This window comes from Mytilus californianus, unplaced genomic scaffold, assembly GCF_021869535.1.
Source record: "Mytilus californianus isolate M0D057914Y unplaced genomic scaffold, xbMytCali1.0.p SCAF_3, whole genome shotgun sequence".
Lineage (NCBI taxonomy): Eukaryota > Metazoa > Mollusca > Bivalvia > Mytilida > Mytilidae > Mytilus > Mytilus californianus.
In genome coordinates, this window is record NW_026262679.1 from 69,752,497 (window position 1) to 69,779,554 (window position 27,058).

At 31.7% G+C, this 27,058-nt stretch overlaps 1 protein-coding gene across 1 annotated transcript; it reads right to left on the reverse strand.

The window, feature by feature from the left end:
- Positions 1-327: 327 nt before the first annotated feature.
- LOC127734978 (protein SERAC1-like) lies at positions 328-26,794 on the reverse strand. The gene is made up of 17 exons (XM_052245031.1): positions 26,698-26,794; positions 21,511-21,680; positions 20,993-21,026; positions 20,282-20,412; positions 19,703-19,759; positions 18,488-18,616; positions 15,533-15,651; positions 15,099-15,218; positions 12,181-12,294; positions 10,145-10,307; positions 9,529-9,679; positions 6,111-6,267; positions 5,562-5,662; positions 4,863-4,960; positions 2,857-3,039; positions 1,882-2,028; positions 328-640 (listed from the first exon to the last, which is right to left on the reverse strand). The coding sequence occupies exons 2-17, from the start codon at positions 21,614-21,616 to the stop codon at positions 462-464; spliced, it is 1,989 nt and encodes a 662-aa protein (XP_052100991.1). The 5' UTR covers positions 21,617-21,680; positions 26,698-26,794; the 3' UTR covers positions 328-461.
- Positions 26,795-27,058: the final 264 nt, after the last annotated feature.

Consider the following 27,058-nt stretch of genomic DNA (forward strand, 5'->3'; position numbering starts at 1 on the left):
TGAGTGATGTGTGTGTAAAATGCAGAACACCATATAGCATTTTTACTGGAAGCTTGATAATAAATTTCAAACATGGCCATTCTGTATTAGGATATATATAAGTATTGGTAAACAAAAATTTAATGAGCCTTGAAAGCGATTTTCAGGAAGGTCTGATTTCTAGTTCCTGAAAAAAATGAGATGGACATTTCATAAGATGGACGGACAGACACGGGAAAAACAGTATACCCCTCCTTTGGAGCCGGGGTATAAAAGTACATCTTGGTGATAACCAAACTGCAATGAATTAAACACTTAAGCAAAACATCATGAATAAAACATAATGCCTCAAGTCAATGCCCTTTATTAAATAAAACAACAATCTTTTCTAACATCTTCAACTAGATAATTGAACCCCATATGTTAAAACCTTCCATATGATGAATGAACTGCATTGTGAATGGTGTTGTCTGTCCACACTGTTATCTATCAGAGTCTTTAAATGTCATCCCAGCTTTGAGGATGTTTTCTATCCTGCCCTTAAGTAGACATCGTCGTATAAATTTAAGTGTTTCTTGATAAAGTTCTGAGTCTCTGTCCCAAGGTTTACATATGTTCAGATGACTGGTTTTCATAGCATGAAATTCTCCAATACCAGGATCTACAAAAAAATGTTCAGAAAATAATCTAAAATTCTTGGTACTCATAAAAACAAAGATTCACACTGATTAAAATATATTTTGACAATATCTAGACATTGAAATACTTCTAAGATGAAGACATTTTCAATGTTAATTTCAAATACATTGTACTGGCTGCTTTCTTGATCATAACAACTAACGTTATTGCCAGTTGGTTAATGAAATGAAAATAATATGTGCTACTTATTTAAAGATATACAACTTTATTTAATTAAAGTTTACTGGTTTTATATATATTGTTATTTTTATGATTTGTATGTCTCAGCTCTGATTGGATTCTTCAATAAATAAATTAAATTTTCCACCTGACTTAATTCAGCCTTCAAAGTTTTTTATTTGATTTGAACCAAAAACTTCTGTGTTATTTATTTTAAGATATGATGGGTATAAAGTTACTACTATCGGGCATGTGAAAAATATGGATATTATCTTGAAAAATATACTAAAAAAGTCTCCTGATTTTCAATAAACAGCTTTGCCAGATATGCTCATTGTACGCATATTGAAATCGTTTAAAAAAACAAAAAAAGAATATATTGTAGATGGCATTCAAACACAGGTCAGAAAAATTGCTTGCAGAAAAATTTCATTAGGACATCCTTCAGCTTATAAAATTTGCCTGTAATTTGATGGTTGGGGTCCCATAGCTCTGGTACGGCAAATTCCAATTTTTTTTCAAAATTTAAATTCCTCACTTGTACCTTTCCCAAAATATAAAGTTTAAAGAAAATTAATCACACTTGAGTTGAGCAGTGCCCAACTAGTGAAATATTGCTTATTCAATTTCTAACTTGGTTAGTCCTGAAACTCTTGGATGACAAATTGGAAAATATTCAAAATCGAAAGGTTTCTTACATTTACTGATCTCAAAAAACAACTGTAAAATGCTGGGTAGATGGACAGATAGATAAACTAATCAAAGAAACCAGGCTTATAATTTTGTATGCTAGACACAAATTTCCTCAACAAAAGACTCATGGGTGATGCTTGAATCAAAAAAGTTAAAAGGCAAAATAAAGTACAATTTGAAGAGCCATTGAGGACAGATAATTCTGAAAGGTTTTGCCAAATACAGTTAAAGTTTTCTATTCCTGGGGTAGAAAATCCATAGAATTTCGAACATTTCAAATAGACAAACAGGGATACCATAATATGTGCTGTTGATGACAAGTGTATAAATTTATCTTGTATTTATTCTTACCACTAGATTCTGGTGGTACTATGAGCATTTTCAGTTTAGGTGTCCTTATTTGGGTTTTCTCTAATTCTCCAAAACTTAGACAGGGAATTCCATGTTCCATAACAAGCTGCTGGAAATCTTTATGCAATCTTCTTAACATTGGTGAATCTGTATAAATGCAAGGGTCAAATAATGTAGAGTTCCTATAAAATTTCGAATAAATTTTAATATCTTGAGTTGCTCCCCTTTGTACATAATTTGTACTGATAATTTTTGTTTAATTTTTTAAAATAAAATATGTGTTGTTATTTTTTTTTGTGTGCAGACTCTTGTATTCTACAGGTTTCATCATTTATACAGTTTTCCAGTACATTTCTATGATTTTTTTCTTGTTGCACCTTTATTTAACAATCTCAAACCAAACAATATTGAATTTTACCTTAAGTATATCCAGACAGACATCCCATTTTTTAAAGACCCTGATACATATTTTGACATGTACCATTTAAGGTTGATATTCAAAATATAAGATATTTTTGTTATAATTTTGGAAATTATAATTTTTTTTCAAAATCAAAGGAATCAAACAAATATCCAATGTCAAATCAAATCCAGCACTTCAATATTTGCATGATACAAACTGCCAGTCATAAAAGTATGTCATTGTGTTAATTAATACACTAATGGTGACAGCTTCCTTAAAAGTCAATGTTATATAGTTTTGGCTGAACTATCTAGGCCTTTTTTTGGACAATATGCTTTCAAAAGATTTGTATTTTTGCTTTTCCAAACTTTTGGTCATAAGCCTACCTGATGAATAAAGTTTTTCCGGAAGAATAAAAAAAAAGATATTGATTTAATAGGTTTGAAAAAATGTGTGTTTTTTCCTAAATCAAACACTGTGTATAGCAAAAATATACATTTTACACAGAGTATAGTAAAAATCTAAGCTTTATAAGGAGCTGCTTCAATATAAATTAATCACTAATTCAGTACCTCTACCCATTTCTTTGACTTCCACAGTAGGAGCTACAATGAGACTGGCCTGATTGGACAGGTGTGCCAGGCTGGAGCCCCTATGTGGAGTACTGTAGAACAACACACCCACTGTATTATTCACTAAATAGTGGAGTCCAGGAGTATCATCAGCAATGGACAGAATCTGTTTGATAAGTAAGCCTGAAAAAGAAAAATTAATATATAGTATATACTATTTCTTTTTTGCTTCCTTTCTTTTTCATATTAACATCCCATGGAATTATTGGTCCAAATTCATAGGTTTTGATGCATGTGCCTTTTCTTTCATCTTTTAAGGTATATTGGCTTTATGGTCATCCAGTGTTCTCCCCAGAGGATTTGGATAGCATCACATTTGGCATAAAAAGAATAAATTGTATTTTTTTTTCAATGTCATTTGTCGCGTCACGGCAATGCTCTATTTCCTTTAAGTAATGTTTATATTGTTCAATTCATAACTGAGAATACAATGAAGGTACAACAGTTGTTTCAGTTTATGTCTTCAGTATTCATTTAAAGTTACAGAATTATTTTTTCCTCTTGTCAGAAACTATTAACTAAATATCTAGTACAAAAAAGAACTTTTTTATATCAAAAAGGAAAAGAAAGTACCATATAGTAATAAAATTTCAATCAAAAAACTATTTACATTTAGCAAGGAGATCTAACAAATAATCTGTTAATGCGTGTGGAATGCGTAGTTTTCCCTTTTGGGATCATTATTACTGTCAGCTGTGCCATTTGTGCGTCTGTAGTTATTATCGTAATCGGATTTTGGTAATAGCTGGTCCGCTTCCGATGAATCCCACATCCGATCTGTAGTTTGTACAAATATTTCAATGGCGGTCGAAGAAAAATTAACGAAAATAAACAATGTTTGACAAGCGGTTTGGAATGAATATGACACTTTAAATACAATAAATGGATGAACCATTAACTAAGGCAACTTTCATCACGTTCTAATGAAGTATCAAACTTATTTTGCCGAAAATCAAAATGTTTAATGTACGCTCTCGAGTAACAAGTACCGGAAGGGAAAGAAAATACTTCTTTAAAAGTTGTTAGTTTGAAATAGCATACTACCCATCTGTCAAGTCAGTGCTTTCACCTCTTTTCTTAAGAAATAAATCGTTTATATCTTTGAATTCTCTACTTGTAATGGACATGAAAAAAATTGCGTTGGTCTGCCATATTGTTAACATCGATGTACCCCGCATAGGTTTTTCTTATCTAAGGAGACGGTTATGCCATGATGCAAACGTAGATTTTCGAAATGTTTATTAACTTCTGATTCCATTTTCTCAATGTCAAAATTTGCGATTGGACCACATGTTATTAGTCATGTCATAAGTGTCAGCTTGGGATATTCGTATCCAAACAGTTATCGCCCAAAGGGCAATTAACACCTATTCAATCACTCTTAATTGCTTCTATTGTCTGACTTCAAGGGATAACAATTAAAGGTGATATAATTTTTATGATCACAAGGGGTAATTAGATGAAAGTTAAAAAATTAGGACATCTATTTTGTAGCAATGTATAGAGACAAGAAAAAAATAGCATCCTCAAAATAATTATAGCGTCAGGTTAATTATTATAGCGTCACAGAAAAAAAATTTAGCGTTGCAGTGCCTCAACGCTAAAACGGCCTGGGGAGATCACTGTCATCCATAATATTCAACCATTTTCCTAAGTATGCAAACAGTTAACACACACTTTTTTTTAACCCCTTTCTTCCCACAGAGTGAGCATCAATCAATTTCAATTTAATAAAACTGTACTTAGCGAAACAAAAATATATCTATTCAGGAACGTAAAAGTGTGCATGAAATATTTTGTCGATTTTACCCGCCCAATGCTTTGGAAAATAGGTGGCAATAATGGGTGACCTCTTATGCTATTTTTAAGTTATTAATGACTTGATAAAATTATTTGCTGTCTACAAAGAAAATTCTAGATGCATCAGTAGCATCTCAAGTGCTTACCTCCCATGGAATGACCAACCCATATAATTGGTCTGGAGCCTATGTCTGCCTTTTCTAACTTCTGTAATATGCTTGATGCCCTCACAGTTAGGGACCTCCTAAAAGAACAATATAAAATTTGGTCTCCTCAGTGTCTAAAATTTCTATTGTTGGTCCCCCAAGGGTGAACATTTTAGATTTTAGTTTCCAATGGAATTTAAATTTTCATAATTTAAGATAATATATCCTAAAGTGGAAAACTTAACTTTTACTGTTGAAGGTTATTTTTCTCTTTTTTTTAGAGTTAGAAACAGTAGTAATCCACTCAACATTAACAAGCATGTTTAAAAAGCCTTGAAAATCACAAATATTTGTTTTCATCCAAAATAGCTTCAGTTATGGATCTATTTGTTGGCTTGACAGTTGTTGGTGTTGGTAGCTAGTCCTATCTACTTGACCAAATAAAAGTTGAAGATGATTGGAGAGTTAACCAGCAACTGGGGAAAAATTGGATAATATTCTTGGTATTAGAGCCTATTGTATTACACTTTTCTCGACCTTCAAATCTGTCAACCCTCCACCTCAACAAAAAAAGAAGAAAATTCTTGTGATACATGTAAAATAATGATTGTTTGTGTGTTAACATTTTTTTTAAATTATAAAATATAGTGTGAAAGTAAAAATAAATTATTTAGAGAACCTAATCTGAGCAAACCATACTTTTCTGTCTCAAAAGGGCAGTTTGCATTCCAGGTACTCAAATCTGTATCATATTCCACAGATAATATACGAATATTACCACAGTCTTTTGCCAACCAATCCTGAAAATATTCCATTTCACACATTAACTATAATAATTTAGTTTTAAACAATCAAGAATGTTAAGTATAATAAATAGGTTCAGCACACATAAAATGAAGATACATGCCAAATAACAACTGCACTATCCTATTTTTGTAACACAATCTCTTTACATATACTTTGAGTTGAATGGTTCAAGAAAGTGAGAAATATTAGAATTATAATATAAGTAAGGAAACATGTCTGTTCACAAACAATATTATATTTAGTGCACATATAAAATTAGAAAACAAGCAGTTTCTCCCTTGTCAACTTACACTGTGTCAATTCAATCGGCAATCTTTTTTTTATTTTAAACTTTATCATTTAATTTATGAACAAAATAATTTGGCATAAACACAATATTCTGTTTTACCTATCTCTTTCCGGTGTTAATATTAAAGTATCTAAATATGTAAGTTTTAATACCTTGGGCCAGCAGAAAGTATAAGTTCCTTTCTTAACACTTTCTGTACCATCTGAAGATTTATCTGCCCCTGGTCCTTTACGATCTTGTTGTCTCCAGGTCTTAAATGGTCCTCCTAGCAAGCCATGAACAAATACAATATCTGCATTTATGGATTCCCTGAAAAAAACAAAAAGACACTATACAATATGTTTTTCTATTTAATACTGTAAATTCAGAAATTATTGTGTGCATTTATTACTGCGATTTTTGAAGAATGGACAAAAATGCGAGATTAATTATTGTGATTTCAGGAAAATCTGCATACAGATACTAAAATGCGAGTTCTCATCAGTGAGATACTCAGACAGTTGTATTATTCGCATTAATAAAAACCTCGCAATAATTTCTGAATTTAAAGTAACTTCTAATTGTAATGAAATTGACATCTATTTCATTGTTATTATTTCTATTACGTTATATTAGGATTCTCCATTTTCTATTATATGACTTCTTGTTGAACTAGTTTCGTAAGTATTTTAATTATTAGTCGCTGTATTAGTGCTACTAAGATATTTTCTTTGGCACTATTACAGGTGGGGTTCTATAGCAGTGTTCTCCCCAGATATTTCATATATGATCCTGGTAAACAGTGAAATTTTAAATACCATCTTGTTTCTAAAAATTATAGCATCACATACATAGCACAATCTATTAGAATATCAATTCAGATAGCATCACATTCAAGAAATATAGCATCACATTACCATGATGCTATAAGGCCCTGGGGAGAACACTGCTATAGTCATATATAAGTCCAATACTTGTAAATATGTATCAAGGTGCTCATAGTAACTTCTTAGTACAACACATTCTGCATAGTACATTATTTACAGTATTTTGTTTTGATTAAGTGTATAGCTGGGTTTGTGTTTGGGTAGAGATATTTGTAATATTCTGTTAGCTTTATTAAATATTGTATTGCACGGAAAAAAATTAAGTTACTGCAAGCAAACCAAGACTTGTTTATGACTCGCTTCTTATTAAGCCATGTATATAGATAAGAAGTGTTTTAAATTTAGATCAATTTATGTGGGAGAATTTAAAGTGTAAGAATACATTCTTTTATTTCTAACATTCAGTGCAGGATTGTCTCCCTTTTTAGAAATTTATGTCAATGTGCTGCTGTAAAAAATGTTGTTATGACAATTTTTTCTGATATTCAGATCCTTAGTACTGATTTTTTTTTTTTTTTTTTCCTTTATTCATGAATAGAAAATATTCTGTTGCTAAGTGTCTTTTGAAAATACTCTTTGCATATGATTTCAACTTTTTTTTGTAAGTCCTGAAAGATGAGAATATTCTACTGAGTGAACCTGCATTAGCAGTCTGAAATATATAAGTGAAAGCTCACTCAATGAGCTCTTACTTAATAAAAACAGAACTTCTGTGATATAAAAATTTGTATAGATTATATCCTAATGGTTAATTAACTGTAAACAAAGACTAAATTTAGACAGAAACTGCCTTCAAAGAGCTGAACAGAACACCTATAAGATTTAACCTTCTATAAAGGTAACATCTTTAAGAAAACATGAACGAGCAATTACACATAACATTTAAATATACTTTGTGTACCACTACCTTGGTCTGTATTGAAAACATTATCTAGTTGTTTGATATTGGATGGCTTTTAATTTTAAATTAAATGTGCTGTGTTGTAAATTAATATGTAGCTGCACCATTATCCCATGATATACCGTTATTATGCATATTGCAATTGTTGCAAGAATAAAATGGGATATTAAGAAGACATTTAATCAGAGGCAAATAAAATGGCTCAATATAAAAACATGCCTATTGATACTCTTAGGAATATAAATATTGTGATAAATATGACTGTTAACTGTCACAGAACTCGGGAATGATAAACTAGAAAATATTAACAATCAAAAGCTAGTCTACACTCACAAATAAAAAACAAAATCTTTAACTTTGTAATAATTTACTCTTAAGCATACTAGAGCTAGTGCATGAAATTTAAAAGATACCTTTTATTCATTTGATGGTCAAAGTCCCATAACTCTGGAATTACATATCAGATTTTTTTTTTAAATCTATCGGTGTGTAATGTTTACCAATTCCATAAATTATGTCAAGTTAATCAATCCAAGCAAACTCAAGATATGGCACAACATGTGAAAAATTAACTTAAATCTATCATTTAAAATCTGATAACTTTGGAACAAAAAACAAGAAAAATTTAAAAAATCGAAGGGAGCTTCCTTTCATCAATCCCAGTATAAATAATGTAAATTTTTGAGTAAATCAATCCTAGCATACTTAAGTTTGTGCGCAATATGTGAAAAGTTGTCTTAAAATATAACAGTTAAAGTTCTGAAATTCTGGAACAACAAAGCCAAAAATTTTCAAAATCTAAAGGGAACTTTTTTCTGTCAATGCATATCTTGTGTTAAAATTACATGAGAATTTGTTAAAGCAAATTAGAGTTATCATACAGAGTGTTGATGAATGAATGGATCAACACAGGGAAGGACAAATGAATGGACTATGATATACAATAGTCTTCGACAGGTGTATACAATTGTACAAAAAGTAAAGTTGCAACTCACTATTGCAAATTGATATTGGTTTGTATCAGTCAAAGATAGCTTCATGTCAAAGCCAGTATTTAGTAAACAAAGGAAATACTCTGATGCCATGAGTTTGGGAAAAGTAATAAATTTTTTAAGCAGCAAAGTAAACTAAAATAAAAGCAAGTAATAGCTTGAAGAAAGTCAACTTCATAAGTTTTTATTTGACATTTTAATGTTAAAAATCTACTCATCCTGAAAACTTAATACAAAGTAGCAAGAAACTTTGGTCGAGCCCATACCACATCTGTCACCCAAAATTTATTCTTTACAAATAAATCAACATAATGGATACCCAATTAAGGATGTTCGCTCCTCTTCGTTTTCGAATTTTTGTCAGATATTCAGAATCCTCTGGTTTTATCCATGTAGTGCTACTTTTCATAATTATATTACATATAGTTTAAAAAGCCATATTTGAAAATCTTATAAAATCCTTGTTATTTTTTAATAGTTTTTGAAGGAAAAAAGGTGCCAATGTTAACTTAAATATATGAAAAATCTAGAGAAAATCATTTCCCGCAAAATTTTCAATGGCTTATATCTGGAAAACAAGCACACGGACCCCATTTTTCTGCTTTTTTAGTTCCTTTATTCATATACTTTCAATTTATAACAGTCGTTTAAAAAGCTTGTAATTTTGAAACAAAGTAGCGAACATCCTTAACTTCCAGCTATAAAATAAGTTATACCCAATTCTTTTCCTTGCATTGATGTATATGGTAATCTTTGTATAAAATGGTGAGTGACTAAATCTTTTTCCTTTACTTTGGAAAATTAAACTTACTTTTCCCTATATATTGGGTGAATGAGGTAGACTCCATCTTCATAAGTGCAAGAAACAAAATCTTTGTCTAGATTAGCTAAAGTTCTGGCTGCATGGAGAGACAAGGTTAAGTCAGATGATGATATCCATCTCGATAGAACTGTTACCCATCCTGTATTAGAGAAAAAGGTCTATGACCATTAGTTTCAATACCGTTCATATGAAGAACAAGTAATTTCTAGCTACAAAGTTATGTACCTAGCTGAAATGGTAATTGAGATTGTGATTAAAGCCAATTTGAAATAAATATGGTGAATGTTCTAGCAAATAGCATCTTGAATGAAACCCGAGCAAATTTGGTCCTTATCCACTTTATGCAATATTCCAAAGCAGCTGAAGTTGAATGTTTGAATGATCTTTTAAATTAAAAAAAAATCTACTGCAAGACTTTTAAGGAAAGTCATATTTTTTTTATTCTACTGTTGTATTATGTTATATGGATTTGACAAATTCAGCATACAAGGCTATATGATATTAGTATTTTGTTAAACACTTATACTCCTTGTTCATCCATATTTACAAAACCAATGAAAAAAAAAGAATTTGCAGCATGTAAACTGAATAAGGTTCCAATTACCTGCTCTTACAATTTCTTCGTGGAAACATGGATGAACTGAGAGGTTTCCAAGAGTTTTAGCAATCTGTCTTCGTATAACAATACTTTTATGTCTTTTGGTGTACGTCTGCTGTAGCAACTGTACACCTCCCATCTTTATTATATTCTGACAACATCTAAAATCCTTAAAAAAAAACCAAAAATAATAATGCCCAGTGTTCTATATAGAAAGCTATTTTTTACATTGTTGTTTATCAGAGATTTTCATTTCTTTATCTGCCTTTTCTAACTTTATGAGTACACAAATATATGGTGATAGAAATGACAAAACTAAAATGATTTACAAGTAGCCTTTTCATATTATTTCAATTCCTGTATAAAATAATTATAACTATCATTTGTAATTAAGAAAGGTAATACAGAGCAGCCATTTTTTTCAAAATCTGTAGGAATATTGGTAGCCTTATTGGTTGTACATCAATTCAAAATTACATTAAATCATCTGTTCAATCTTCAGTTTTCCGATTGTTTAACAATCACAATGTTTTAGTGTACACTTTTGAAAATACTATCGATATGCCTTAGATTTTGGCAAGAGAAACTTTCCTGTCATTATAGACTCAGAGTTGCTCAAACATCACCATAGAATATATTCTAAGCAAATCAGTAAGAAGAGCAGCTTGAGATGAATTAAGATTAAATTTAACACAAATAACTATGTCAAAGCCTTTTATGGAGATAATTTATACAATAAAGTCTTTATAAGATTTACTTCAAGGTTTGGAAAGAAAGAAGAATTTTCTTATAAATCAATCCCGAAAATTTCATTCATTCTTACATAAGGATACTACTAATAGAAATCATGTTAGATGTTTGGAATTGCAACGAAAGGAGAAAAAACAAGAAAATATGTAAATAGGATACATTGCCCTACTCAAACTATAACATTTCTACTTTCACAAAATCTGGGTCAAAATTCTAATCTGGCAAGATTATGTGGCCATAGGACACCACACCCTCTCACTAACACATTTACATGTTCTGTGATCTGTTAAATAGGAGTGAAACTGTATTTTGGCATATTATCAAAAAAAAAAAAAGATGCTGTTATAATGCACATGAATAAGTACTAAGTTTCAAGTTGATGTGACCCCTTGATGGTAAACGATCTTAACTAAAAACTTCAACCTGAGAGCCTAAATGAAGTGCATGTAAGCAAAAAAAGATCCCCATACAGCCTTCAACAATGAGCAAAACCTTTTATACCATATTCAGGGCAAATTTAAATTAATTTGGCATATCAATTAAGAAGTTCTCATCATAAGGACTATGTATACAAAGTTTCAAGTTGATGTGACCACAACTTCTAGAAAAACTACCATAACCAAAAAAAATGTTTGATAGAGGATGGAAGAATGGACAAACAAAATAACAGACAAACCAGAAAACCTAATTCCCATTGTAAAGGGCCATTAAAAGTTCACATTGTAATGAACAATTGTACAAAGTTTCAAGTTGATGTGATCACAACTTAATTGTATACTACCTCAACGGAAAACTTAATTGTAAACTACCTCAAAGGAATACTTAATGGTAAACTACCTCAAAGGAATACTTAATTGTAAACTACCTCAAAGGAATACTTAATTGTAAACTTCCTCAAAGGAATACTGAATTGTAAACTACCTCAAAGAAATACTTAATTGTAAACTACCTCAAAGGAATACTTAATTGTTAACTACCTCAAAGGAATACTTAATTGTAAACTACCTCAAAGGAATACTTTAAGCTGATATGAGAGAGACTAATGGAGGGACAGATGTACACATACCAATGTAGACAAGGCATTGAAAATCAACAATAATTCCATGAAATTTAAGGATTGAGAAACTCTGATGTAAGGGGTTTTGTGATTCCTTGTTGTTGTTCTATGATTATCTATAACACCATTAAAAATTTCTTCAAAAGTATGCCTTTAAATCAGCTGGAAAAACTTTTTTAGCATGAATATAAGTATACTAGTAATGACAAATAAAAACTTGTTTTACAACTCTTACTGCAGAATGACTGGCCAAAGCCTGTAAACAAACAATCTCTACTCTGTCTTCTGGAACAGAACTGACTGACTTTGCGAATTCTAACCCTGTTCCTCCAAAACTGAATAAACTGTCCTGAAACAAAAGTCATTTCATCTTATAAAAGACGCACAGTGAACATAAATTGAACCATTGTATTCAGATGGTTATAGGTTATAAAATAAAATGCTTCGCTGAGCTCAGCTGGATACGACCGCAGAGGTCCAACCCTGAACAGTTGGGGCGAAAATGGACACAATATTCACGCTTGATACAGGTCTGAATTTGGATTGTAATTAAATATTTGACACATGATAGGTTTCTGACACCGAATAACTGAAGTCAAAGAACTTAGAATTGGTTATATGATTGTAATTTATATTCAATTTTTGCCTTTGTGCAATACACTATGCTGTTGCGAATTGACCCCCCCCTCCAAAAAAAAACCCAACTTGTTTCCCCCCCCCCCCCCCAACAACAACAACAACAAAAAATTTACCCCCCCCCCTTTTTTTGCTTTTGTGAAATACACTATGCTGTTGCGTATTGACCCCCCCCTCCAAAAAAAACCCAACTTGTTCCCCCCCCAAAAATATTTGAAGAAATTTTCTTCTTAATTTCTGAAATCTGTAATGAAAAAAAAAATTGCCCCCCACAATTTCTTTTTTACCCCCCTCCCTTTTCCAAAAAAAAATTCTTTCCCTCAAGATATGGTCATAATCTCAATTCAAATTTCCAATGGAGTTTGCAACCATAATTACCAATTTAAATACATCATAAAAGCCTTAAATAGATAATTTAAAAGCAGTGTAAGGGAGGTAATCCAACATTGTACAACATTCTACAATTTTGTTTTTGAATTACCTCCATTACACTGCTTTTAAATTGTCCATTAACCAGGAAACCCTTGTTTTTTCCCTTTTTTGCCCCTAATTCCTAAACAGTTCGAGCTATAACCCCCCAAAGCCAATCCTAACCATCCCTTTGTGGTATGGAAACTTGTGGTATAATTTCAGAGAGATCCATACACTTAAACACAAGTTATTGTCTGGAAGTTACAAAAATGCTTATTTTTGGCCCCTTTTTGACCCCTTATTCCTTAACTGTTGGTACCATAACCCCCAAAATCAATCCCAACCTTCCTTTTGTGGTATTGAACCTTATGGTAAAATGTCATAGAGATCCATTCACTTAAACTAAAGTTATTGTGCGAAAACCAATGTGTCTTCGGCCGATGACGACGACGACGTCAACATCATACCAATATACGACTGAAAAATTGCTGTCGTATTATTACAGGTTTTATAACAAGCGAGGATTAGATATCGCTGGATATCAACTCAATTTATTTAACTGGCCTTTATAACTACAGGCCTCTACAATAACTTTTTTTCCAACTTGTCCAGTAGGACAAGTACATACCAAAACTTACTTGTCCGAATGAAATTGTAACTTGTCCAACAAACATCTTAATAATAACCTTTTTTGCATTTTAAGTTGATTCAAGGAACAAAGTGAATTAAAACAATAGAACAGAATTTGATTTATATCTTTTGAAATACCTTTTAAAAATATGAGTCGAGAACAACTGAATCTAGTCATGTCACAGGACTTAGGTTCTAGTTTTCGTCAATGCCAAAGTCTCATCAGACTCTACACATGAGGCACCGTCTGATAGGCCTGTCAATTTCCACTCATTGGATTTGTATCCTGGTTTTTTAAGTTGAAAAAAGTTTATTCAAATTCAATCAATAAAAAAAAGAAGATGAGGTTTGATTGCCAATGAGACAACTCTCTGCAAGAGACCAAATGACACAGAAATTAATAACTATAGGTCACCGTATTGCAAGTATTGTTTTTTTCTTCTATATATGATCAAATATGATTTGGGAATTTTATGGTAAATAATTTCTTCATTTTTATTTAAAAAATATTTTTGTTAAAAAAATTACGGTATTGTATTTATTATAAAGCAACGGAATAAGGTAGGAAAACGAGGTACTGATTTGTCTTGGTCCCGAAATGTCTCCTGTCTCCTGCGTTCCCAAACTGTCTATCAATCATGTCTATTAAATATGTCTCCTACGGTACCAAACTGTCTATTAAACTTGGAGCCAAATCGTTTCCGAGCTGGTGACGAACTGTCTTGTAAAGTTACCTATCTACAAAGCGCATCGCTGATTCGGATCAGTAAGACTGGTTTCTGAGAATAGTATGTCTTTTACCTGTTAAAAAGTACCTGACAAAGAACCAGTTTTAAATTATCGATTTCAAGTAAACATGTCAAATTAGTACTTGTGTTTATCTTCTTTTCGTGTGTTTTGTTTATAATTACTTTGTTCATCAAAGTTGGATTAAATTTATTTTCTGCATAATAATTTAACTTGTCCCGTCGGACAAGTTTGATATAGCTTTTACTTGTCCGACCTTTTTTTCCTCTGGTACCGGACAATCGGACAAGCGTTATTGTCGAGCCCTGAACTATCTAAATTAAGTAAGATTTGATATCAAGCGATATCCATTTCTCAAGAATTGTTTAATCTTATTCTCTTAAGGTAAACATTCTCATTGTGTTAAATAAAAAATTCAACATCAGACATTTTAAAACTTTTTGTACACTTCAGAATGTAATAAAATTTGACAAAAAGAAGAATTTCAGGTGAAAAGTATCTCCTTTGCCATGGAGGAAATGTACGTTTTCTTAACCTAATTGAAAGTCATCAATGACCTAACGAATAGCCAATGGAAATGTCACGATATCGTTCCATGATGCTGGATAAGCTAATCAAATTCACGCATTTTTAGTACATGTATCCTTTTTTTGTATCTGTGCAGTGGCATATGAAAATTATCTCTTCATTTTTGTTTGAATTTCTTTTTTTAAATATGTTGAGAATTACCCTCTCATCAGCATTATTGCCAAGCTGCAATGCTTTTGTTGCAAAATGTTTGAGACATTTATCTAAATCTTCGTTCTGTAGTGAGGATATCAAAGTCCTATACTCATCTTCTAACCAGACCTGTAAATGACATAAAATAGTATCTTCAATTGGGAAAAAACACATATACACAAAAATGACAAAATACATGATAGAATTTGTCTCAAATACTGTAACAACTCTTGATAATACAATTTTTCTGTTATCCATTGTACAAAATTTAGTTTTTCTATCACTTAACATTTTAGAACCACAAATACAAAGTGTAGTAATAGTTATCTCCCCTACAACTATGAATTACCTTCAATGGTGTAAATGTTTTATGCAATGTTCACATATATTACATGTACAATTACTCCTGTCTCCCTTCATATCTATCTAAATTCTATACAAACCTTACTTGGTGGTGCTTTTGGCATTGGTAAGAAAAATCTTGGATCTACGTCCTGAGATCTGGCTAGTCCAATCATTGTTCTAGTATCTAAAGCCTGGGCTATATTTCTATACTGGTAGTCTGTTAAAGTAGAAATCTATGTTTAAAATCTAAAACAAACTAATACTTCACACTCTTAAAGTATAATATCTAACTTTTGTTAAACATGGGGAATTAATGTTCACAATTTACTACATATTACAACTATATAGGCATTTAATAACCTTAATTTCCCATTAGGGTGTCACACTGTCAGGTAATGTATGACAGATTGTAATTAGCTTTTCAACAGTATTACTGTATTAACGGTCACTGTAGATTTTGTAAACTATAGAGTTTCACTTGTAGATTCTATCTGAATTCGTTTGGTCTCAAAAACCTTTTATCATGATTTACGTTAGTGCTGTTTGAGAAATCTTTAAAAAACAAGAAATGATTGTAACAGGATGCTGTTACGAAGTCTCCCAAACGAAGCTCCCATAATTCGCAATTCCCAGGGTCGCCTGACATTGGGCAAAGTCCAGTGAAAATTGGTTTGGTCCAGTAAAGTTATATGCATTAGTGATGCCTAGGGACTAACCCTGTATATCATTCAAATCATCTTGGCATGACAAACCAGAATATATATGGTATAAGGGTGGGGATCTCGACCATTTACAAGTTACTAGAACATTGGGGGTGGGGGAACCCCTGGGGCCTAACCCCTATACTTCATTCAAATGTTCGAGACATGACGAACAGGAATATATATGGTTTAGGGGTGGGGATCTCCACCATTTACAAGATATTAGAACATTGGGGGTGGGGGGAACCCCTGGGGAATTACCATATACGTCATTCAAATGTTCAAGACATGACGAACAGGAATATATATGGTTTAGGGGTGGGGATCTCGACCATTTACAAGATATTAGAACTTTCTCAAATGGCAGGGGGTCGGGATGACCCCTGGGGACTAACCCTGTAAATCATTCAAACCATCTTTGCATGACAAACCAGAATATGTATGGTTTAGGGGTGGGGATCTTGAACACTTACAAGATATAAGAACTTTCTTAAATGGCAGGGGGTGGAGGTGACCCCTGGGGACTAACACTGTATTTCATTTGATTTGCTTTATAATGACAAACAGGAATATATATGGTTTAGGGGTGGGGATCTCGACCATTTACAAGATATTAGAACATTGGGGGTGGGGGGAACCCCTGGGGACTGACCATATACGTCATTCAAATGTTCAAGACATGACGAACAGGAATATATATTGTTTAGGGGTGGGGATCTCGACCATTTACAAGATATTAGAACTTTCTCAAATGGCAGGGGGTCGGGATGACCCCTGGGGACTAACCCTGTATATCATTCAAACCATCTTAGCATGACAAACCAGAATATATATGGTTTAGGGGTGGGGATCTTGACCACTTACAAGGTATTAGAACTTTCTTAAATGGCAGGGGGTGGGGGTGACCCCTGGGGACTAACCCTGTATTTCTTTTAATGTGCTTTATCATTTAGAACATTTTCAATTAAATAGATTGTGTCTATCACAAACGGTTTTCAATTTATAATCATTTAAAAATTTTAAAAAATAAAATCCCATAGGGTTCTATAGTAAAACCCTCCTTTCATTTCGCCCCTCAAAGTACCCCTTTATAAACCCTATTGCACAAACAAAACCCTGATTGCACCACTAGACATGTTAGTCTAACATATTGTGAAACCCTAAGTTAATCTGACAAGCGGTTTCGGAGAACGGGTGCGGACATGTTCAAATTTAAATGTGGCGGAAGAGGAAGAATAATAATAATAATAATAAGAACTGAGCAAAAACAATAAGTCTTCACAAACTTCGCTTGGGAGACTTAATTATGCAGGCAAATGTAAAAACTATTGCATATTATGATTTTATAAATATCAAACAATGTTTTAAGTCAGTTGAACTAAAATATCATTACTGTCAAAAAATTTTTAATATTCAAAAGCAAGCACACAGACCACCTTACTTTTCCATAATTTTGATGCATTATACATCATTTATTGAAAATAACTATCATATATAAAAATGAAGTTATTTTATTTTGAACTTTAGCAGCAAACATCTGTAAAGTGATGTCATACAGGATTTTCTCTAATTTCACCATAACTTTCAGATTCAACACAACAAAGTGAAGTGAATATAAAAAAGAAGATGTGGTGTGATTGCCAATGAGACAACTCTCCACAAGAGACCAAATGACACAGAAATTAACAACTATAGGTCACCATACGGCCTTCAACAATGAGCAAAGCCCATACCGCACAGTCAGCTATAAAAGGCCCCGAAATGAAGCATATTTTAACATGTTTCAGATTAGACGGGATACGCTTAGGTACACCATCCCCCCCCCCCCTTATTTTTTTTCTAATAAAACATGTCCAAATTTTTTTTCACTCAGTGAAAGGATTTTTGTTTTGCCTCTCACTAATCTCAAATCCTAGATCCACTACGGCTTAATAAAGTTCCTTTGACGATGAAAATCTTGTTTGGAGTAGACAGGTATAAAGTTTACATAGGCTAAACAATTCCAATTATTAACTATACGTACTAATGAAAAGAACCCCAGACATTACATATATTATACTTTACTTAGGTATGACACTTATCAGATATACGTAAAATGCATTTGGAATGGACATTGCCCAGGAATCTATTTAAATTTTATTCATTTTTTAATCTATCTTCTTTTTCCTGGTAAATGGGAGGTAACCCAAATTTGAAACATTTTTGTGGCCCATTACTTTGAATAAGTTAAACTTATGTCAATTCTTCACTCACTAACATTTTCAATAGTTCAGTGTACACAGGTTTCTGATCTATGTAGGTTCTGTTAAGACAGGTTTTACTGTAAAATTGTTAAGTCTATACCAGATTTACCTTCCCAATCATGATGTTTAGATAGCTGTTTTACACCAAGACATCTGAGGCCCTGATCTGATGACCTTGCCAATTTCAGTAGTGATTTAGGATCATCTTTCTTTGTATAAATCCATGGTAAATGTTTCACTAAAGAAATAACAAAGGTAATAATTAGAGTCCTTACTGAAGGATGTAAGTGTAAGAAATCCCTCTCTGCCAAATTGGATTGCAGCAATTATCTGTTTCTCATTCACAAATATCAAGAGTTATAAGGTACTGTAAAAACCAATTATAACATACTTGTTTAGAAAACATTGCTTTTGCATATGCAATAACTGCAGATTTGCCCTAGTCATATTCTTGCCAGGGGCAAATAACTGGTTATTGTGCCCTGTTATGACGTCATAAGCGTTCCTAACAACAATGACGGAAGGGGGAATGTTGATTAAAATGACAGCAAAATAAAAAACATTAGTACTAAAAGAAAATCTGACATTGACATTATAATATTCAAGGACTAGTTTTGAACGGTTGGGAGGGGGTTTTGTAATAATGAAGTTATTTCAATGATCTTCAATGGAAACAAAATCTGTATGATCTTCCTACTTTTTTTAATCATTTGTATAATATGTGATAAATAGATTATTACATGTCCTTTTCCATATGGGCCCTGGTATCATCCCTTGACCAATATGAGCCATCGGCTAGTAGCGCCTTGGGCTTATATGGGAGTCTCCGAATGATACCGGGGCAGATATGGAAAAGTACATGTTATAATCCATAAGTATAATCACATTGTAGTGAATTAAACCATTTATCAATTCAGGAAAATGATTGCAATTTTATTTGTAAAATCAGGTCAAGTTTTTTCTGATTTTTTTTGGCAAGTTTTCTTAAACTTCTGACTTTGGATGATACACTGTAGTCAGTAAATTGGTTATTCCTTAAAAAGTTTTTGCTTTGCTCAATGAGCAAAAAGATGACCAGCTTGTGATAATTTGACAGATATTTGACAGTATCAATATATTTTCAAAACTAAAGATCCTTAAGCTGAATGTGGTCAAGTTGAGAAGAGGTCATAGAGTCAACAGACTGTCAACAGACACCAAGTGATGTAATAGCTCATACTGACTCTCCCAGGAAAGTGAGCCAAAATGCAACAGCTGTGTTCCAGCTCTTTACTTAACATCTACCATTATTTATACATAATCCTATTTTTATTACTTTCATTACCTGACTTCTCGGAGATAAAGTCTTTAATTTTTCTCACACGTGACCTCTTCTTCGTGTCTAAAATAAATAATCAAATTGAAATACAAAATTATATTACTTTCATTATGAATTCAAAAAGACAATTCAGTCTTAAGATTTTTGTATTTAATTATGGTATATAAAGAATGCTTTTATAAATGACTAAACTGACTACAACTAGGTTTAGTGATGCACAGTGCAGCTTTAAAATATGGTATCTCTTCAAATCACTTTGATTATGTGTGCATACAAGATTCTGTCAGTACATATCAATTAATCCGTGTTTATGAGTAATTTTAAAAGAACATAAAAATGTGGTTGGTAGCACTCGGCTACTGAAATCCAGAAATTATTGGACCTTGCCATTTGTATTGGTAGTTATACACCTGTCATAAAACAGATGAACAGAAAACTTCTTTTCTATCTTCAGGAAAATAACTTAAGGTGAAAAAATTGTTTTACAGAAAATTAAAATGATAAGGGTGCATCTCTCAAATGCATAAATTGTATAAGGTAATCATGTGACCACTAATTTCTAGCATTGTCTTTTCTTAACATTACCTTGGAAAGATTCTAGTTTCTCAGGGTCCAAGTAAATATATGTAGATTTATTCTTCTCTGTATCAAACACATCAGTGACTGTTGAAAACTGGTTTCCTAAATATCTAATCTCTAAATATACTACAGCTCCACTGAAAATGAGGTAATTCCAAAATTATAATAGGTCATTCCAAACTTATGATTTTCTCATATGTCCTCATTCATCGAACATGAGTTGTCCCAAATTTTTAGAAGATTTGTGTTCTTTTTTTCTATTTTTAGGGCGAGATGTGTTGTATTCCAAAAGTGAGATTTAGAAAAATTATAACTACAACATATCTGTTTAACTATTAGAAAATAACCACAAAATGAGACTATCCTTCATAGATTAAAATTTTGAATTTGAATTTTAAAAAGATGGAAAGCTCAAACCTACAACTACATTCAGGGCAAAAATGCAGCTATTATATATAAAAATATATACATGTATATGCATATGAACTTTGAGTACTGGATCAGACCACTGAGAATGACTTTCATTTGTTTGTTTATCTTTGATGGTATGCAGATGAATATGCCACTCCACCCTGAGCCAACCAATCTTGCCCCTAAATGGTTCCTGCTTAGCACAGAAGTGACAGTAGAAACTAAACTTTAAGTCAAATTATAAACCTTCACTTGAGGTGATTAATTGACCAAGAAACCACTGAGGCTGATATTTCAACAACTTACCAAATAGCTGAAACTGTGAATACACCAACAGAATCTATGAAATAAAAAAATATCTAGAGTAAATCTAATATATTATACCAATTTTAAAGCATAATAATTCATATTTACTCCAAATATATTACTGTAAAAACATGATTTTTGGTAACTTGAAAAATCTACATATCTGTTGTCTGATTTTTTGCTGTTACATGTATATATCCTTAATAGGGGCTTTCACTCCTTTTTTCAAGTTATTAATATAAAAAAAAACTCTGTTCTAATGTTGAACATTATCTCAAGTAAAATATAAATACAGATACAGTAGGTAATTTATACATACTTCTATTGATTAAATATAAATCTTATGGGAAATTGGATTTCTAATTGTGATATTGTGTTGTGTTGATGAGCAAGCATGTCTTTTCAACTGCCCATTAAATCATTAACAAAGGCAACTTATACTATTTTCAAATCATTAAACTGAAGTCTTAAGGAAAAGAACAACTTTCAACTGTATTTAATATTGTTTTAAAACTCACACTGTATTTTCCTTGTATGTTTTTTCCTGGTATGATAAAACTGTTTCCTAACAAAAATAGTATACCATCCAGGTCGATATAGCTTGTAAAGTAGATCACTGAACATAACAGGATAACGTTTTATTACAGGTTTTGAGTCTGTGTGCTACAATCCATCATATCAAAATAATCTGAAAGTAAAATGATTATGCAATATAATACATAGTAAATTTAAAAGAAATTAGTCTGATAAGAGATCAAGTTTAATAAATGTGAGAGTATACATCCCAAGAATTTGGATATTCAAGAGCTTTTACACCAACTCTTGCTAAGGGAGTAGGGTCCTCTTGGTTGTGAGTAATGTGTAGTAACGGTATCTATGATGGTTTATTATTCGGGTCTCCACCATTATGGAAGAAACAGGGTGTTGCTCCTATAAGAAGTGTTTTAGATACGGGGTACTGTCTTGGTTCACTAGCTCACATATAAAGGTACTCTATTATATAAATAATTGTTTATTAACATTAAACAGGCATCCATAATAGTTCATATGATATAGGTTTACAATAATACATATAATTCCAGAAATTGATGTTTCTATGGCAAATGCAATTCTAAAAGTGAATCAAAAACTCTTAAAACCTAACTCTATAATTAATTTAACTGACCCTTTAGCCTAGCTATTACTTAATATTCTAAATTTATCTTATGCATCAAACCTCTGACCTTTTAATTACCAAATAGAAATGCTGAATTAGACAGAACATATTTATCTAAGAATCTTTAATGTCTCAAGTAGTGGTCAATAAAATGTGAAATAAACAATTAATTACAATTAATTACTGTTCTGAACTACTTCTACTTAAGACACTATAATCAACATCTGTTTTTTACTAATAAAACTATAGGCATGCAAATTCTTTTATCTTCAACATGAAATAATCGAAATACTGAAAATTGTATAAAATGTTACTTTTAAAATTGTTATAAATTTACTCTACTATATTTCCCTCTAGCTTGCTTTATAAAATTTTTGGTCTCCAAAAATTCAAATGCATTACAAAATTTGAAAAATAAAAGTTTAAAATGATCAATAATTATAAAAGAAAACAAAACACAATTATTAAAGTTTGTTAATGTTCATTCATTTTCACACAGCATTCTGTCATCTTGATTTAAGTTCAAAGTTCAAATATGTCCAAATCTGTAAGCGACATCAGCTTAGATCGTTCATAGAATTTGAAAGTTCTGGTAATTAGTATATTTCACAAATCATCAGGTATTTCAGAACAAAATGTTATAGTTCTGCAAGATTTCGGTTATTAAACTGCAAATATCATAAGTTCAGTTTATATAGGCATATCCAATCGTTTAAGTAAAATTGTCATAGTTCATCATCTTAATTGTTGAAATAAGTTACAAATGTTTTTCAGTTCAGCATCTTGGTATTTATGTATTAAAGAATAGTTTGTGTCCATATAATATAATCATCATTAGGTATTCATCAAGTTTTCAAATGTTTGTCGTTTCACTCTTGTGTAGTACTGTTCTGTAGTATAGTCCAAATGTTCTATAAATGTTCTAATAAGCATGCAAAAACTAACTATAAAACTATCTATATGAAAACTTATATACATTCCATGGATTTTATGATGCCCTAAAATTGGCTTTACTTGACTTTCACTTTTCATATGCAATTTTCATTTGCACAAATCTGATCACATTTCACTTGTCACTAAGTGATTGCGATCCGTAATACACAAATTGCACTATAGCTAATTTCTTGGTATTCTGCATATCAGAATATTTCATTTCAAAGGCTTAGAATGCACTATGATACTCTTGATATGACTCACATATTTAGCATATACATGTATACCTATGTATGACTCCACTAAATATTATGAACTCTACTATTGCTTTCACTCAAAAGAACATTTGATGCACAAACTACCAATAAGACCCATTAAAATCTTCTTATTCCATATATCACTGGGAATAATATATACAAAAGTTCGAAAGATAGATGGTTAACCAGAATAAGTAAAGATAAGCGATATATGATATAAGATGAGTTATTATATCCCAATTTGAAATAGTTGACATTGTTCCTCACAATATAGGTTCATTTGCTTCATTCATATTCAAACATCTAGGCAATGCTGCCTGTTCTGAATTTTTCTCGTCTTCATGTTGTCTTCATCTTCGTTTTTGTCTTAGTGAATATTTTTTCTCCAAAGGACAGGTCGTCTACACTTAGAAAAAAAATGTCCTTCCATAGTCTGCAATGAAAGTAGGAGGACACCTATATCGACATATTTTAGCAGTCTCTTGTGACTAAACAGGGAATTACAATGCATCAACAAAATCTAGGCAATTTATCCACGCACATAGAAACATACTTAAATCTGCTTTCTATATAATATCAGGCATCTGCCCGGGTCCTCCACCATTATGTAATAACGGTGTTCGGGGGGTACTGTCTTGGTTCATTAGCTCACATATAAAAGGTACTCCATTATATAACTAATTGTTTATTAAACATTAAACAGGCATGATAATAGTTCATATGATAAAGGTCTACAATAATCATGATAATACACATAATTCCAGAAATAGATGTTTCTGTGGCAAATGCAATTCTAAAAGTGAATCAAAAGTCTTAAGACCTAACTCTATAATTAATTTGACTGACCCTTTAGCCTATTACTTAATATTCTAAATTTATCTTATGCATCAAACCTCTAACCTCTTAATTACCAAATAGAAATGCTGAATTAGACAGAACATATTTATCTAAGAATCTTTAATGTCTCAAGTAGTGGTCAATAACATGTGAAATAAACAATTAATTACAATTAATTACTTTTCTGAACTACTTCTACTAAAGACACTTAAATCAACACCTGTTGTTTACTAATAAAACTAAGCATGCAAATTCTTTTATCTTCAACATGAAATAATCAAAATACTGAAAATTGTTTAAAATGTTACTTTTAAAATTTTTATAAATTTACTCTACTATATTTGTCCAGTTTGGACATTTTCTCCACAATATAAGTAGGAGGTTTTGGACAACATACTCCAGGTTCGATCAAACCCTCTCATTTGAAAAGTGTCTGTACTACAGTAATTAATTAATATGAGAAACAATAATGCAAACGATAACCCCTTGAAGAGATTTTTCCAGAAATGGCCAGTTTATCAGTGGTCATGTAGCAACCACGAAATTCAGAAAGTGAAGGGTCCCCATTTTATATATAAAAAAAAACATACACATATATTTTTCACATAGAATTAATCATATGTAGTGGTGGTGGTGGGGACATGGGGAGGGGGGGACAATAAGCCACCTCCAAGTACTCTGTTTTCTGCAAACTGTCTATGTTTGAATAAGAATCAAAAATCAAGCATTTTTACTTCCTTTTGAACCCCTTTAAATGTTTGTGTATGCTTATTTTGCAAACAGTGAGGTTTAACAAGGGAATAAATCAAGTTACAATAGTCAGACACATAAAACTTTGCAGTCATGCAGTCAATAGTAATTTGGACTACTGCATATACTAAATTTAGTTAATCTTAACTACTATAGGATGGAAATGAGTTCATTATCGTGGCATTTGGTTAACAAATAAAAAATTGCTGGTATTTTTTTCTATTACACCTAATTCCCTATAATAGTAGAGGAATGAATATACAGTTTCTGTATGTAGTAGTCTACCTAGACCTGCTATCTAGTAATACTGAGCATAATAATTTGTCTAAAAGTGTAAGGACTGGCAGAAATTTCTTCCTCAAGTTTTTTTTAATTCAATTTTCAGGACTTCACAACACGCAAATCTCCATTTAAAGTGTCACTTGAAGCAGCTCACAGACTTTATGAAGACTTATATTAAACACATCCTTTTCCATGTACCACACAGTCAAGAAGCATGTGTTTTGTGCCAAGGAATTTTTAGTTTAAATTTATAAAAAAGAATGCTTGACTGAATAGGTAGTTTAAAGTTTAAATTAAAACTATCTTTCAAAAGTTTAGACTACATAAAGACAATAATAATATCAATAGAACTTGTATACAATTTAACAAAATAAAGGATGTATATTGCCCCTTTGAAACATGTAACATACATATGTTATCACAGTTTTATTTATTTTTTAGTCCACAATAACAAATGTATGTTATTTTTCTCTAATAACTTATTTAAGTTATACCCTTGACTGTTGTATGACTTCCCTTGGAGGACATAGATGTAATTTAATATCAACTGCTATGAAATAATGTCCTGTGTCATAACTGTTGCTGTAAAATTCTGTCCACTTAAGAGTCACAATTTCATGGCAATAAACATTATTTTTTACTTTACATCTGTGAAAAACTGTCCAGGCGGACACTTTTTCACAGGACACTATTGTCTTACATCAGCAGACCCGTTCTGTGTCTTTTCGGATTTTGTGAACTGACTACCTTTTTCATTATTGGTCAAAGTATGTTCTAGGTAGAGCTACTATCCTAATCCCTTTTGGGATTCTGAACTCGGAAGTGATTTTATGATTTTGCCACCTCAGAAATTTTAACAGACTTCGATCATGGTCTTCTGAAAGGCTAAAATGTCCTCTAATCAATTCCCTGTTTTAGAATATAATGCACTCTGTGCAATATTTTAATATGTGTACACCAAAGCATCGTAATTGGTTAAAAACATCATAAACAATTGAAATTCAATCAATGAAGTGACATTGATTATTTTCATTTTGGGGTACGAACAATAAAATTACCCAGTCCTTTAGATTCTGAAACGGCCTATTCTTACCTGCTTCAGGTATACAGAATAGTGATGTAGGTCTAAAAGGTGCGGTTTGAGTGAGGCAGCTGGCAAAAATGTCCCCAAATAGACATAATAGGGCTTGCCAAATCAGAAAATCAATCTGGACTCACTATCCTTCTGCTTCTGCGATTTGGTGGCCACCATAATTTCTTATCATTCTGCCACTTACTACTGTCATCTACACGCAAAATGTACAGTCATGACAGAAGGTCACAACTAGGACATATTATGTGTTCATGTGTTACTCTGTTAGTATGTCACAATACATAGGACAATAGGATTTTACGTTGATAATTATTAGATTTGTCATAATATTTGGCAATGTTTTTCAACAACAAAAACTGTAAATCTCTTTAGGTGAAATATGCAAAATAAAAAATACCATATATGCAAAGCATTAGCTGAATATTACTGTACTATTGTGTAGAATCTTTTTTTTTTTACTTCTGCTTAAATTGGAGTCCTTATGATTAGGGAAGATAAACGAAAGTTGTGTTATTTGTTATAAGTGTAACTTCCTCCGGTAAACAGAGCACTATAACGTTTACTGTTATACAACAAAATATGCAGCAAATGAGCATTAATATTTGAAAATTTACCGTTTAATTGATTACTCAGTACAAATAAAACTATATTTGAGATATTCAATAATAACTAAATTAAATACAGTGAGCCACATAATAGCCTTGAATGTTTAAATGGCAAGCTAGAGAGGAAACAATAAAAAAATCCCCCAATACGGA